This window comes from Micromesistius poutassou (genome assembly GCF_964030765.1).
Source record: "Micromesistius poutassou genome assembly, chromosome: 7".
In the NCBI taxonomy this organism is placed as follows: Eukaryota; Metazoa; Chordata; class Actinopteri; order Gadiformes; family Gadidae; genus Micromesistius; species Micromesistius poutassou.
In genome coordinates, this window is record NC_140277.1 from 1182388 (window position 1) to 1196180 (window position 13793).

The 13793-nt window shown below is 46.9% G+C and overlaps 1 protein-coding gene across 1 annotated transcript in view; it reads right to left on the reverse strand.

Moving 5' to 3' along the window:
• Nucleotides 1–13793, reverse strand: part of wdr27 (WD repeat domain 27) — a gene marked incomplete at its 3' end in the record, with an annotated part of 42514 nt that overhangs the window by 15122 nt on the left and 13599 nt on the right. Inside the window, exons 17-21 of the mRNA XM_084470402.1 lie at nucleotides 12943–13076; nucleotides 12201–12298; nucleotides 11025–11146; nucleotides 7540–7637; nucleotides 2154–2256 (exon numbers count right to left, since the gene is read on the reverse strand). Of these exons, the coding sequence (XP_084326528.1) occupies nucleotides 2154–2256; nucleotides 7540–7637; nucleotides 11025–11146; nucleotides 12201–12298; nucleotides 12943–13076 (555 nt within the window). The remainder of the gene's footprint in view (nucleotides 1–2153; nucleotides 2257–7539; nucleotides 7638–11024; nucleotides 11147–12200; nucleotides 12299–12942; nucleotides 13077–13793) is intronic.

Genomic DNA, 13793 nt, shown 5'->3' on the forward strand with positions numbered 1-13793 from the left:
GTTGTAGTCGTTCATTGTACTTAATTGTGTAGCATGTACTTAATTGTGTTGTGCATGCATGTATGTTGTGTAGCATGTACTTAATTGTGTAGCATCTGCAGTAGCTAGCTATCACTACTGTATACGGGGAATGGGGTTAGCCTGGCGATTGTTAGTACTTGCACTTGGTTCTATGAACATCTTTACTGTACTGACGGCGATATATTGTTTCACTTCTTATGACAAATGTACCTATTGTAAGTCACTTTGGACAAAAGTGTCTGCTAAATGCCGTAAATGTAAATGTATTTATGTTAGGTTAATGAAAATTCTGTGCAGTACAAATTTGCAACAGTGTCATTGGGGACGCAGAAAAATGTATATATATATATATATATTTAAATATCTATATAGACATGTGATTTATGTTTTTATGTATTCCTAAAGTGATGAAAGAAGGTATAAACAGCATCCTGGTGGCCAATTTGTAAAGTGGATCTGCAATTCAGTCCAAAGTGAGTACGTGAAGTTTCATGAAAAGGACAAAATAAGGAAAAGCAAGAAAAGTAAATTCCTATAAACTGTGTTCCCAAATGGACCATCAGTTTTATAAGACTCATTGTGCAGCGAGAAGCCACCGATATGAGCAACACATTCATCACAGACAGGTGTGCCTGTTAAAGGCCTAATAAAGCCTGGGTTGCCTTCAGAAGTTCCAGAGGATATAGATGTCATAACGATGTCCGAGCCATGCTTGAAGTCTGTGCCAGGGCATAAACTGTGTTATGTGCACATTTAGCACATTTTCCCCCCACCTTCAAGTCTGTTTCAATCAGGCGATGAAAGGCAACGGCAGAAACTGCGAGGACAATGCTTTATTGTCTGTGGTCTATGAAGGATGTCTCGTGCAAAACACAAAGGTGTCAAACAGAGAATGGACGCCAGAAATTGGATGTTTGAAAAATATGGTATGGTAAAGCCTCAAGTAAACCAATCACTTCTACTAACCGGGGGTTGTAACGGATATGGGAAATTGTAAAAAACCAACACCTTTACTTGGGCCTGAAATTAGCCTGCTCTGCTTGGGGGGGGGGGGGGGGGGGGCGGTCTGGGGGGTCCAGGGGGGGTCTAGCTTAGCGGGTCTAGCTTAGCGGCACACAGGGGGGTCCACTAGTGGGGGGTTTTGAGGCTCCCCCCCTGAGAAATCTGAGCTACTTTAAATACATTTCCAGCCTTTCTACAAAACCTCAAACAGGGAATTGAAATGATTTATTTATGAAGATTTAGAGGGAAATCATATTTTATAAAGCCCTATTGGCAAGCGAGGCGATCTAATATGTTATTTATGTTAAATTAGCTTATAAGCCTATCATTTCCAGTTACAAATAGTGTCCCCAGTTGCTTCCATGAGATTAGCCTCGGCCCAGGCTGTTGACCTCTTCCAATGGTACTGGCTCGAAGCGTGTTTGTCGAATCCCCTTTTCTTTTTCTCTAATGCAGATTCAAAACACAGGGCTCAAAACTCAGGGCTGAGATGGCCCACCGTGGTTCAGGCCGGGGGCTGGGAAAGGAGCCGCATTGGCTGCATTGGCGCTTGCACAGTGTGGCTAGTGGGGGCCTGTACTGCCTGCTGATTGGGGTGGTTACTAGGTATTTTGATAAGGAAATGGTGCATAAAGGTAGCAGATGACAGCGAGAGAGAATGGGGGAGAGAGAGAGAGAGAGAGAGAGAGAGAGAGAGAGAGATTTTGACTAAGGGCTAACAGACAGACACACACACACACACACACGCACACACATGCCGTCATGCACACAGACACATATGCCTTGCGACGAGGCAGCTGAGTTAGAAAATAGTATGAACAGCAGGGGATAAAGTATGAGAAGGTATGAGATGACTCGTGGAGGTTTTGCAAAATGAAATGCCGTGTACATTAAATGTGCACAGCATTAAATCAGAACAATATCATTTTGTAAATCTCCATGTCACCATGAACAAGTGCAAACAGAGAAATATCTGCAAGTGATACCCCTTGCTGGTTTTAGTATCGACTGTGCCAGCTATTCGCTGTGACTTCTCTCAATTTCGTTTCTCTCATTATAACTTGGAATCTGGGGGCCCTTGCGTCAAATAAGATGACGTGTACTGAGAGAAAACGTGCGTGACGACTTACACAGTTGTCCTCAGATCCAGAAGCGATGAACCGGCCACACGGTGACATCGCAGAGTCGCAGGCGTGGCAGCGATTGACGTGGTTCTCATAGCGACGTACACACCTGGGTGAGAAGACTAACACAGTTAGAAAGCCTCATAACAAGCAGATAACACACATGATTAGGGTTCAAAAGGAGAGCGTAATCACGGCTAGCATGTTTGACCCTCTGCCGAAACGCAACTGGGTTCGATCCCAAATTCGTCCATACAAACTTACTTTCAGCTACATGAGAACTTGAATTGATAAGAGAGAAAACGTGATGTGAATGTGTCAAGTGATAGCTTGTTGACTTTAGCACAGCTTCTCAGAGTGCTATATTTCCCCAAAGGAATGAGGAATGGCTGGCCTGAACTCACTGACTGTGGGGAAATGCAGGACTTTCCCCTAAAGGCCGGTCTCTAATTATCCCCGTTTGTGGACTGATGCCCGACTTCTCTCTCAGGCGGCCAAACACTCTTCAAACACTCTTCAGAAGGAAAGAAAATACAGGTGCTGTATGCTAACTCAACTGTTTGAAGACTTGTGGTGGAGGTACATTTCTGTTAAATTTGCTTGAGGATATATGTTGAGAGATGGATTTATGCCAGAACCATTAGCAAGATTTAGATTCCCAAACGGAGGCAAATATGTTGTGTTATACAAAAAAAAATCCCAATTCATCCACAAAAACACACCAAACCCTTGCATCACCAAAGATGCGTATCATGAACAATGCGTGAAATATGTGGAAAGGTGTCTCACGTTTTCCATCAGATAACCTCAGTCAAGAATGTAAATAATTATATTTTAATATCTCACAATCATATCATATCAATCATATCACACAAGCAGTTGTTGGTGGTGGTGGTGCCGGAGCTGGTGTTGGTGGTGTAGGGAAACCCAGCGAGTGGATGCCCTCCTCCCAGAGCCCCAGCCACCCATACGAAGGGCCCGTCATGGAGCCCACAGAGGAGCTCCTGCACAGGCGCCATTGGAATGCCAGCTATGGTCTTCCCCCAATTCAGAAGGGTACACACTCCCCGGGCTACTGGGGGGCAGGAAGCCCAGCACAGGAAACGGTGGAGCGAGAGTAGGCAAGCTCCCTCCACTCTCCCCTCTCTCCCCCCCTGCCCTGTTCTTTCCCCTCTCTCCCCCCCTGCTGTGACCAGCTTCCGTTCTCATTCCTCCAGTGGCATGAAATAGCTACCCTACTATTGCCCACGGGGACGCTGGTCTGCTGGCTCTCATGACACCAGGGGAGAGGGAGAGGGGGAGAGAGAGAGAGAGAGAGAGAGAGAGAGAGAGAGAGAGAGAGAGAGAGAGAGAGAGAGAGAGAGAGAAATAGAGAGGGAACTCTATATATGTCTCCAAGCCTCATGTGCTAGTCTCATTTCAGCCGGAACCCCGAAAGTAGGTCACCCCCAGGTGATTTACAGAAGAAAAAGAAAAACCTCACCACCAAAAGAAATGAAAAGCTAACGGCAAGGAGTGATTTAGAAGGAACCGTCTCTGTCAAAATGTTATTGTAGTAGTCAAATAACAAGCAAAAGTCATGAGATGTTAGTAGAGTACTTATAACAAAGAGGGAGTTGGACCTCCAGCAGAGAAAGGCGTAACTCGGTAACTTGAAAAATACAGAGGCAAAATTGGATTGTTTGAGCCGTGCTCATGTTGTTAACGCCTGCACTGTATGTCATGGAAGGCCAGCTGATTGATTTCCACAGACCATCCAGCTAACCATTACAAACACAACCTACCAACCCAAAGTTAGCAGGACATGACAGATCTTCTCTCTCCTTGGTTAAAGTGTGGCTTCTGTCGCTGTCTATGGACATGAGAGAGTGAGAGTGAGAGAGAAACAGAGAGAGAGAGAGGGAGAGACTAGGGCCTAGAGAGAAAGAGAGAGCGAGCGAGAGAGAGAGTGAGAGAGAAAGCGAGAGAGAGCGAGAAGAGAGAGAGAGAGAGAGAGAGCGAGAGAGTGAGAGAGAAAGCGCAAGAGAGCGAGAAGAGAGAGAGAGAGAGAGACTAGGGCCTACTAACATCTCCAGGGCTCGGTGAAAGAGTAATGACTTCTATCTGGCATTTGTCTGATGAGTAACCCAGACTGCAGCGTGGGGCCCCGTCCACTTAAGCAGGAGCCTTTTCGCTTATCGGGGGCCATGAAGGCTTTTCACGAGCCGTGTCCTACAGTCAGGGCTAAAACAATCAACTGTTTGCAGTTTGAGTTGTATTTTTCTACTTCATTTACATTAACACCCTGAAGTTTAAATTAGAACTAAGCGAGGACCAGTACCATTGGAGAAACAAACAATGTTTTTACTAACAACGGCGGCCTCTCCTCCACTTTGCCCCCCGTTCAGACCGAGATGAATGATGTTGTGCAACGTAGGAAGCCAAGTCTGCTATCACAGACTTTCACTGGAGCCACTGGCGATATGTTATTGTACCCTGCCTCAAGAGACACCGTCGAGTCACCACAGGGCTTCACGTGGATAAATACATTGACACAGGACGTCTTGTTTTCAGAGGCCTGACACATAACAGGGCAATGAATGGGGGGTGACATCCCCACACACAATGAGATCTGCAGGCGCACAGCTTGTCGGAGGAAATAGAAAACACACAACGGGTCAAACCTGTGGTGAACGGGGCTCATGAAACTCCTTCTCCCAAGTGGACTGGGAGATCCAGCCGATTTAACAGAACTCTTTTCATCTCATTGTTTGTGGAGCAGGAAAGCAACCTACCCTTCTGCTGTTTTCAATAAGAAAAACAATGTGTTACCCTTTGTTCGAAAGTTTAAACCGAGACTGGTCCAGCTAAGTGAGCATGCTCATTTTGTAGGCGATAATGGGAGACTTCTCTGGGTATTTGTATTGGTAGAGGCTCTCTGTTTGTCGAAAGGTTCCACTCTGCCTGCCAGGCCCATTTGGAGGCTCTTAGGAGTTAGACTTGGTTAAAGGCAACCATTTTTTTTCCCTTCAATCCAGGTCCGTCTGCACTTCATTACAATAACACAATTACTACTAGCTAAGACCAGGGATGAACAAAACGACATTTGAATACCCTCCCATTTCCTGGAAGCTAATGCAATAGTTGATGCAGAAACAAGTAACACGTTGACCTCTCTCTTGGCCTGTTTTGTGTACCCACTGCTACCCGACGTACGTCATTGGCCTAAGACATGCAACACGATGAATGAGATTTCATCATCCCTGTAAACTTTAGTTACTGTTGTCAGAGGGGGACGGTGTACAACAACAACAAAATGATTGTTGAGTTAAGTTGGACAGAGATGTGGTCAAAAAGTTGCAAATTTATACTTAAACGTCAAAGTATTGCTTTTCAAAATGAAAAGATGAATAACTAAAAATAACAATTTATCTGTTTGCACATTGTTGTATTGTTACACAATGCATATCTTCATTTTCAAAATCACCAACTGAACAAACAAACACTAAATCCAGAACAGTCAGAATGACCACACACAGCTGAAAGAAAACGATCGGATATTGCAATGACTAGGTCTTTCACAACACACCACCTCAAGTTAACTTCAGCGAAGCAACTTCTCAGATGGTTTTCTAGTTCTTGGTCTCCTGAACGGCTTCTTACTCTTCTCAACGGGTTGTTTTTGTCTGTTGCCATAATAAACTTAGCCTGAGGCATTGGACTTTCTGAGGAGCCTAACTGACAGCTCAGGATTTGTGACTGCGTGTGGCCAACTGCAGTTGATATTTATTTGAAATGCCGACCTTGAATTAAAAAGTCATGATAGCCTTTCTAGAAATGTTGGGGAGCAGAAATTATGATTCTTGTTTTCAAGTTAAGATAATACAATGAATGCCAAAGTAAAGTAGAGACACTAGAAGAAAAGAAAAGGGGTGGTCTCGTTCTCATCATTATTCATAAGTGGTTGTAGTAGAAGTACATTCTGTTATACACAATGTATCATGCATGAAGTGAAATAAAATAAGACTAGATGGTGGTAAGTCTAGTGGTTCTCTTGTTGAGAACGCATCTACTCTACCTCACCATCATGGCCTTGTTCTCCTGAATATTCAGCAGACAGTATGATATGATGGAGAGATACAGCCCCAATAAACCCCGGCCCCCTTCACCGGCATCTCATGAATGCTACAAACCACAAGCTCCAGTAGCTTTGGCTATCACATGGTAGCTTTCTTACTTTGGCTATTATACTTTAAAACATACATGATTTAATGAGTGCAGCTTAATGGAACACCCAGATATATAGAGCAGTAGGAAAATGTTCAGTTTAAACATGTTTAAACAGACTCAAATTTGTTTGCCAGCACCGTAGGAAAACTTAGTTGTTGAAGTGACCAGCCAAAGACCATAAACAAACATTCCAATAGCAGATACCATCAGCCAATGGTAAACCCCTGAGCTTTTAATCAGCCGTTTCCGGGCAGAACTTATGCCAGGCAGGACCTTTTGACCAAGCTTCTGATTCCATAGGGAGTGAAGGAAAGAAAAAAACAAACAGACCAAGTCTTAAGGCTCTCTCGGCCGTCCCCATTTGACCACACGACTCGTGGAAAAAGGGCTGTTGTGCTTTGGTTAGCGGTTTGATAAAGACACGGTGAAGACGAGAACGTTGAAGGGGAGAAAGATAAAGTTGGTTTGAAACCGAGGAGAGTTCCCCCCTTTCCCTTCCTTATGAGTTGCGTCTGGACGGAGAGTCTCAGAGACGACAGCTCTCCGGGCCAGGAGTCGACCTGGAAACCAGGCACAAATATTTATCAGAGTGAAATAGGGTTTTGACAGCCGCTGGAGTGAAGAGGTGAACGGTGAACCAGCCTCAGACATGAAAGAATGAGGGACTTAATAATGTCTTTTTTACTGGGCCAAAAAGAACATTTAGAATTCTTTAAGGCCCTGTTTGAATCATCCGGCCTGTATGGATACCTGCTCACCAGTGGTAAAAATAACATTCTCTGCACAGATGTTCAGAAGGACCCCCCCCACCCCCCTGTCCTCTGGAATGTGAACCTCATGATGAACATATAGGAATAATTGGAGGGGAAAATAAATTAATAAAACATTACTCTTGGTTGAGGATTTTTGTAGTCAAAAGCATATATTTTTATTTATGCATAATTTGAATGTGGTTGGCAAAGGGTCAACAGTACCACATATACAATAAAGTGCTAAAAAGAAAAACATATTGTATTTTCTTTCATGTATTATTAGCTTTTGTTCCCTTTTGAAGTAAATATGTCGATCCCAATCGCAATCTGCGTTGTTGTTGTTGAATAACAACAAAGTCCTAAAGTGACTCTACGGGTTGATATTAATGTCAGCCGTCAGTGTGGATTGTCCTCTGCCTCCGCACACTGACCTGCGTCTGCGGAGATCCCAGAGCCTGATGCCGTCAGCGACGGCGCTGGTGAGGAAGAGGTTGTGGGAGTCAGGTGACTGCGCAGCGAACGCCGAGCCCTGCGAGGACGAGACACGAGACACCCGTAAACAAAACACTCCTCTGCGCCTCCTCAAAGCAGAGCAGCAGGAAAATTGCCCCTTCTCAGGGAGGGAAAACAGCACACTGCGCTTGTTACTTGATATCATAATCAGCAAACAGCCTTGGTGAAGTCATTTTGTGTTAGCGGGGTAATTGCGCGGGAGGACCGGGAGGCGCAGCGGTAAGAGGATCGGGAGCAGGATGTGTCTGGTGGCATGAAGACGAACACACTGCCGGAGAACCAGCGTGTCTCCCACCGCTCAACTGGGAACCTAAAGCTGAACGGGCGTCAGCTTCAAGGACCGCGACTATAGGCTATGACACCGAAGCGCCAGGTGAGGTTGTGGTTTGGGGTCGGAGAGTGTGAGGATGGCGGTGGGGGTTTGTTTCGGTTTCCACAAAGAGTGGAAAGAAGAAAAAGTCTGCGAGTGAATTTCCAGTGAGACACTTTTTCTTTTTTTTCCCAAGAATTTGCCCCCGCTCTGACGATTTCCAGGTGATCCCTCCGCGGAGAAGACGAGACAAACGCGTGAGTTGTGGTGGTGATGGCGGTGGTGATGGTGGGAGGGTGGGGGAACGGCCTTCACATACAGTAGCTCTCCCTGTTTCTTTCCCCCCCCCCCCCCCCCTTTAAATACAGGATGCGGGTGGCGGGAGGGGACGGCTTTGGAGACTGATGTTTTTTGCACTATTGTCAAGCTGAAAGCCGAACTACCTAGCCTGGCTAGTGCCAGACCAAGCTCAATTGAGATTGCGCGTCGGTCTGAGGAGGCTGCTGGAGTTCTGGCCGCAAACGGGCAGAGTTCAACTGACTCTACACAATTTGCGCAATTTGCGCAATTTGCGCAAAAAGCGTATCGGAAGCAGAAAGAAATGTATTGCTCCTCTCCAGACCCTGCTGCAGGGCGAATTCAAATCGCCGGCAGAATGGGCTGGGGGTACCCAGTCTACGAACTACCCTCACTCCCCCCCACCTCTTCCTCCACCTACCCCATGCCCCAAAGTAGGGGGTGGGGTTAGGCGAGGAGGGGGTTACACGCCGATTTACACGCTGTGTATTGGGGGGGGGTGGGGGGGGCTATCCGGGCGGTGGACGAGGACCCCCTTCACCGACGCACCGAGCCAAGCTGAGTCAACACCCCCCTGGGGGGGGGGGGGGGGGGGGGAGAGGGGGTCAGCAGCTCAATAGCTGGCAGAGCCAGGGAGCAGTCCCCCCAGGGGAACGCAGAGCTCCGGAGAGAATCCCGGCCGCTCCACTGCACAGTGGCTAAGGCGTTTAATCCCGGACACCAGGTGCTGTGTGTCTAGCGTAATCCCGGCATGTTGGCCAATGACGTTGTTGCGCACACTCCGCTGCGTGAGCGAGATGGGAGAGCTGGCGACGGCCACACTGGGGGGAGGGGGGAGGGGGGGCGGGGGGGGTCGTGGGGTTCAAACTAGCAACCCGCAGAAGGTGCATCTTCAGACGTTATGCTCTGCAGCGGTTCAACCCGCACTTTGTCAGGTTGAGTCGGAACGTTTCTGCGGCTGTATTATTTTATTCCAAAGATTTCGCCAAGCCGAGCAGGCTGAAGAATTAAAACTATTTTCCCACAACTCAGTCATCCTGTGGATTGTCAGAATCCATTCAAGGAGAGCGAGAAAACCCACTTCGAAGTGAGCGATGCCGTGATGGTGGTGACGGTGAAGGTTTTGCCCTTCGTTAAAAAAGCACTTTTAAAAGTTAAATAAAGTAGTATGGATGTGCTGCTCTCCTTTGTTTGACTAAGTCGGAGAGGGCTTCGACAGCAACTTGGACCGACGGCCGTGTCCTTGCCGTGATCAACACCGCAGCCGCCATGTGAAATCCGTCTGACAGCCAAGCGGAGAAATAAATAACAGACATCACTTTTCCTCCGTACGGGCCATGTACGCATTTACTGCAAACATGAGATTTCCATATCGTGCCGTGCTGGAGTGCTCCCCGGGATACTGCGGGGTCCGCTGCACTGCCTGTGACGTCCCACCGCTGTCCGGTTGTTAGACGCTAATTGGGCCCACGTGTAGACCCCAACACAAACCCGAAGCGGCAACGAAGGCCACTCAAACCCCCCCGTGAAAGACCCCGCCATGAGGAATGTGTGATTACTCGGAGTAGGCCGACCTGAAATCTCCCCTGACCATCTCCTCACGTCAACCCTAATCCCGCTGCGACCAGGAATTCACATCTAGACACTTTAGCGGGACGACACCATTTGGAGCGATGGAGCCCCCTGTTTTATTTTTTTTGCTGTCATGGAAACCCTTAGCTCAATGTTACCATGGCCTTGTTCATTCGCAACCGCAGAAAGCAACACTTTCACAGCCGCCAGAGGAGATTTTGGGGGACTTATGTAACACTCACATGGATTCCTTATGCAAGGCTCGCACTACGTGAGAGAGAGAGAGAGAGAGAGAGGGCCCAGCGAGAGTAGAATGGAAGACGGTTTTCACACCCTGACGTAAAGCCAACCCTGAGCCTCCTCCACAGGGTATAGCTCCCTCGCCCTATGCGCTGTCTGTTTGCCAGTAGGATGACATCACCCATAGCGACGGGGGGAACCAGGTTGCCATGACATTTCTCAATATAAAAAAACATAAGGATTTGCATAGAGTGTCATTTGTCAAATGAATGCACGGCGTTGTCAGAAGCAAATGTATTCAAAGAAGTGTGATCATCTCTGGGGCTCAGTCTGTCTGCCACAGACTGAAATCCACACGGCCACTGACGTCAATCAATGCAACAAAGACAAACAAACACAATATTGTTGGCGTTCAAACAGCAACATTGTGTAAACTAAGTAAACCCAAAATCTTGCATGGTGAACCAACTAGGGAGAATCCCTGACCACCCCTTCCAGATAATACTGTGTGTAATAAGATATAGTTGACAAAATGTGGTTTATTCAGAAGCACTGGCCATACAATGATCTGTGATGCACTGAACAGCACAGCTCAGATCTGGGGGAACGGGCTGTTTCACCTTCTTTCACTTTATATTTATATTTGTTGCGACCAAGCATGTTGCGGGAGGCGATGATCTGTAAGTGTGTCATTGGCGAAAAACAGCAGCAGAAAACTATTAAAAAGCTCTATGCGCAATTGAGATGTCTTTGATAGATCATCTCCGTAACGAAAAAGGAAACTAGGCTGGTTCTTGTTCCCGGTCCAGGCTCTGTGCCCCCCCCCCCCCCGTAGTTCTGCTACAGCACAGTAGGACTGCTGGAACCCGGGATTCCTGTTCTGCATCGCTGTGCTATTGTTTCATTCATCTGGACGATCTAACATACACAGTATATAAAAGGCAGTTAACGGTTGAGTAGGTGTGCGTTCTTTGGCGAGCTGACCTTGTTCTGTGCGATGCAGTGGATGGCTCTGCTGTGGGCATCGGGCCACTCGGACACCACCCTGCCCTGGTTCATGTCCATCACCTGCAGGGATCGGTCTGCTCCGGACTGCAGCACCAGATCTGGGACAGGCGCTAAGTGATGTTGCCTCGTTTAAAACTGTCTCACATCCAAAACATAATCTTCGGTGAAATATTTTTTCGATTTCACCAAAGACGTAGGATCATTATTTGAGTAAATATGCAATAGTTCATGTGGGGAATGTAGCAGAGATGCTGTATTTCAGAGTTCATGTACTCGTTACAAGCATCACAAAGGATTTCACCCCCCTGATCAAAGACAAAGAGGTTTAGCTGTTAAAAATGTATTATTATTATTAGACACATTTTATAGGAAAACACACAGCACTGCATATTTGAACTGGGAAGCAGAGCAGGGTGGAATGTGTGCAGGTTCTGCAACAGAAAGTTCAAAGTGACTGTGTGACTGTGTGTGTTTATGTGGGATTTCCAGTATGTTAGTAAGGGATACTTGCATGTACTTTCCATTCTGGCCATTGCACAGTGGTGCACAGTAATAAAAGGATCCTACTTATCCAAACAGAGCTCTTATTGGACTTTAAGGTTCGGTGGATTTCACTAGAAAATAAATTGTATTGTAAACCTTTAACAAGAAGGACTAAGTGGAGACATTGCAAATGTCAAAAGGGAGCTGTTGTGATTTACAGGTGAGTCAGCCATGGCACCTCTGAGGCATGGTACCGTATGAAGGCCAATTCAGAGGATGGACCCGGTTGCTGTTGTTGACAGGAACGCCTGCTCAAGTCCCTGATGTTGATTCAAGAGGCTGTCTCTCTTTTGCTTTGCAGTCTGCCAGTCACCCGCGTAGTGGAGCGATGAGGCGCCAACTCATTCAAGTGCGGCGGGATGTAGCTCTGTCTGTCTCTGTCTCCCTCTCTCTCTCTGTCTCTCTCTCTCTCTCCCCCTTCTCTCTCTCTGTCCCTGTCTCTCTCCCTGTCACTCTCTCTCGCTCTCCCTCTCTCCCTCTCGTATATGCTCGGTCGACTGGCTTTTCCACTGCTGCGAGTTCAGAGTGAGTTTCAGGAATGCTGAGAAAACAGAGCAAATTATCACGTCATATTAAAGCAGGGGTGTTATTACAGGGAGCAAAGGATACGGGAGTAGAAGTCGTTGATTGCGGACAGGGCGGTGATGTTGGTGGCCGAGGTCGTTCTGAAGCGGGCGGCTAGCTTGATGACGCTCTTCTGCTTGTATCTAAACATGTATACAACAGAACAGAAAGAATAGACGATTTAGTGGAAGGCATTTGAACTGAGGAGAGCAGACACGCACCGCATAAACCAGACAGATCTTTTGTGTACACAACAATGGTTTATTGTATAATTCAGTTTGAGCTCTTCTCTCTGTTGCCCCGGTCAAGGACGCCAGGCGGTGGGGGGTGTCTCACCCTCCACCGTGCACGTCTGTCGGTGTGTGTGGGCGGGAGACCCCACACAAACACGGGTTGCACATTTCCAAAAAAACAATGCCCCCCCCCCCTCCAGACTGAAGGTCCTGGTGTTATGCTAACCACCACCAGTACCGCCGCCAACCGCACAATTTCTGTCTTTACTCTTCCAATACTGTTATATCTTTTTATGTGACTTCTATCTAGTTTGTCATCGGCGGGCTTCCGCTCGGCGAGGACAGAAGAGGAGCAGCTCTGAGCGCGCGTCAGGTTTCCTTCACCAGAGTAGAACTGACAGGTTGAAGTGCAGCGGGGCCGTGTGGGCTGTGGTGAGTCACCCCCCGTCCCTGGCGGTGCTGTCTACACCAAACTGAATAAAGAGGCCCCCCCCCATCAGGGCCCCCAGCCTTGAGGTTGAACTCCTCTGGTTGACCGTTGAACCAGTACCTACCTCTTGATGTCGTCGTGGGTGCTGTCCACGTGGTAGAGGTAGAGGTGCAGGGCGTCCCCGCAGGCCAGCAGCAGGAACTTGTCCAGGTAGTAGAACTGTGCAGCGCTAATAGGATGGGACAGCACGGCCCCGCTCTTAAAGCACACAGAAAGTTTGGTTAATCAACAATTCCACCCTAGAAATGAATCATGGAATGACAATTTATTTGTAAAAGGTTTAATTCAACTCTTTATTCTCTTAAATCAGTCTACAACATTTGTGCATGTGCTGTGTGTACTCTCTGGGGGAATGCATTGCTTATTCATTTTCCACCTGATGCAACGGAAGACTTTTATTTTGGCGGTGCATCCCCGTAAAAGGCGTGGCTTGTTGTGGTTGCTGATATGGCTTGACTCCTCAAACAATGCACCTTGGTCACTCCACAATTTTATCCAATGCAACAGCACAAAACCATATTTATGCAGTCTATGGGTCAGACTATAAAATATCCTATTGGGATTCACAAATAGTACGGTTAATATTTCCTTGTTCCCATTTGGGGTTTTCTAAATTTAAATATATCTTACAAACACTCAAAGGCTTTCTTTGGCTTATTCTTTGTTATTTCAGTCTTTCTTTCAATGTGGAAATAAAAAAATATAAAGAAGAATGTTTTCCTCAGAAGATGGGAAATCTTCACAGTGTTGCTCTTGAGCGAGACTGAAGACATTGTTTCGGCGAAGAGCGGAGGAAACACTGTGATCTAAGATGACACATGAGCACGAAAAGATAAATTGTAAAGCATAGCGGCCGTTCATTACTCTCATTTCTTCCCTGACAGGTTTCTTAGTATGAATGCACAAAACTGTATG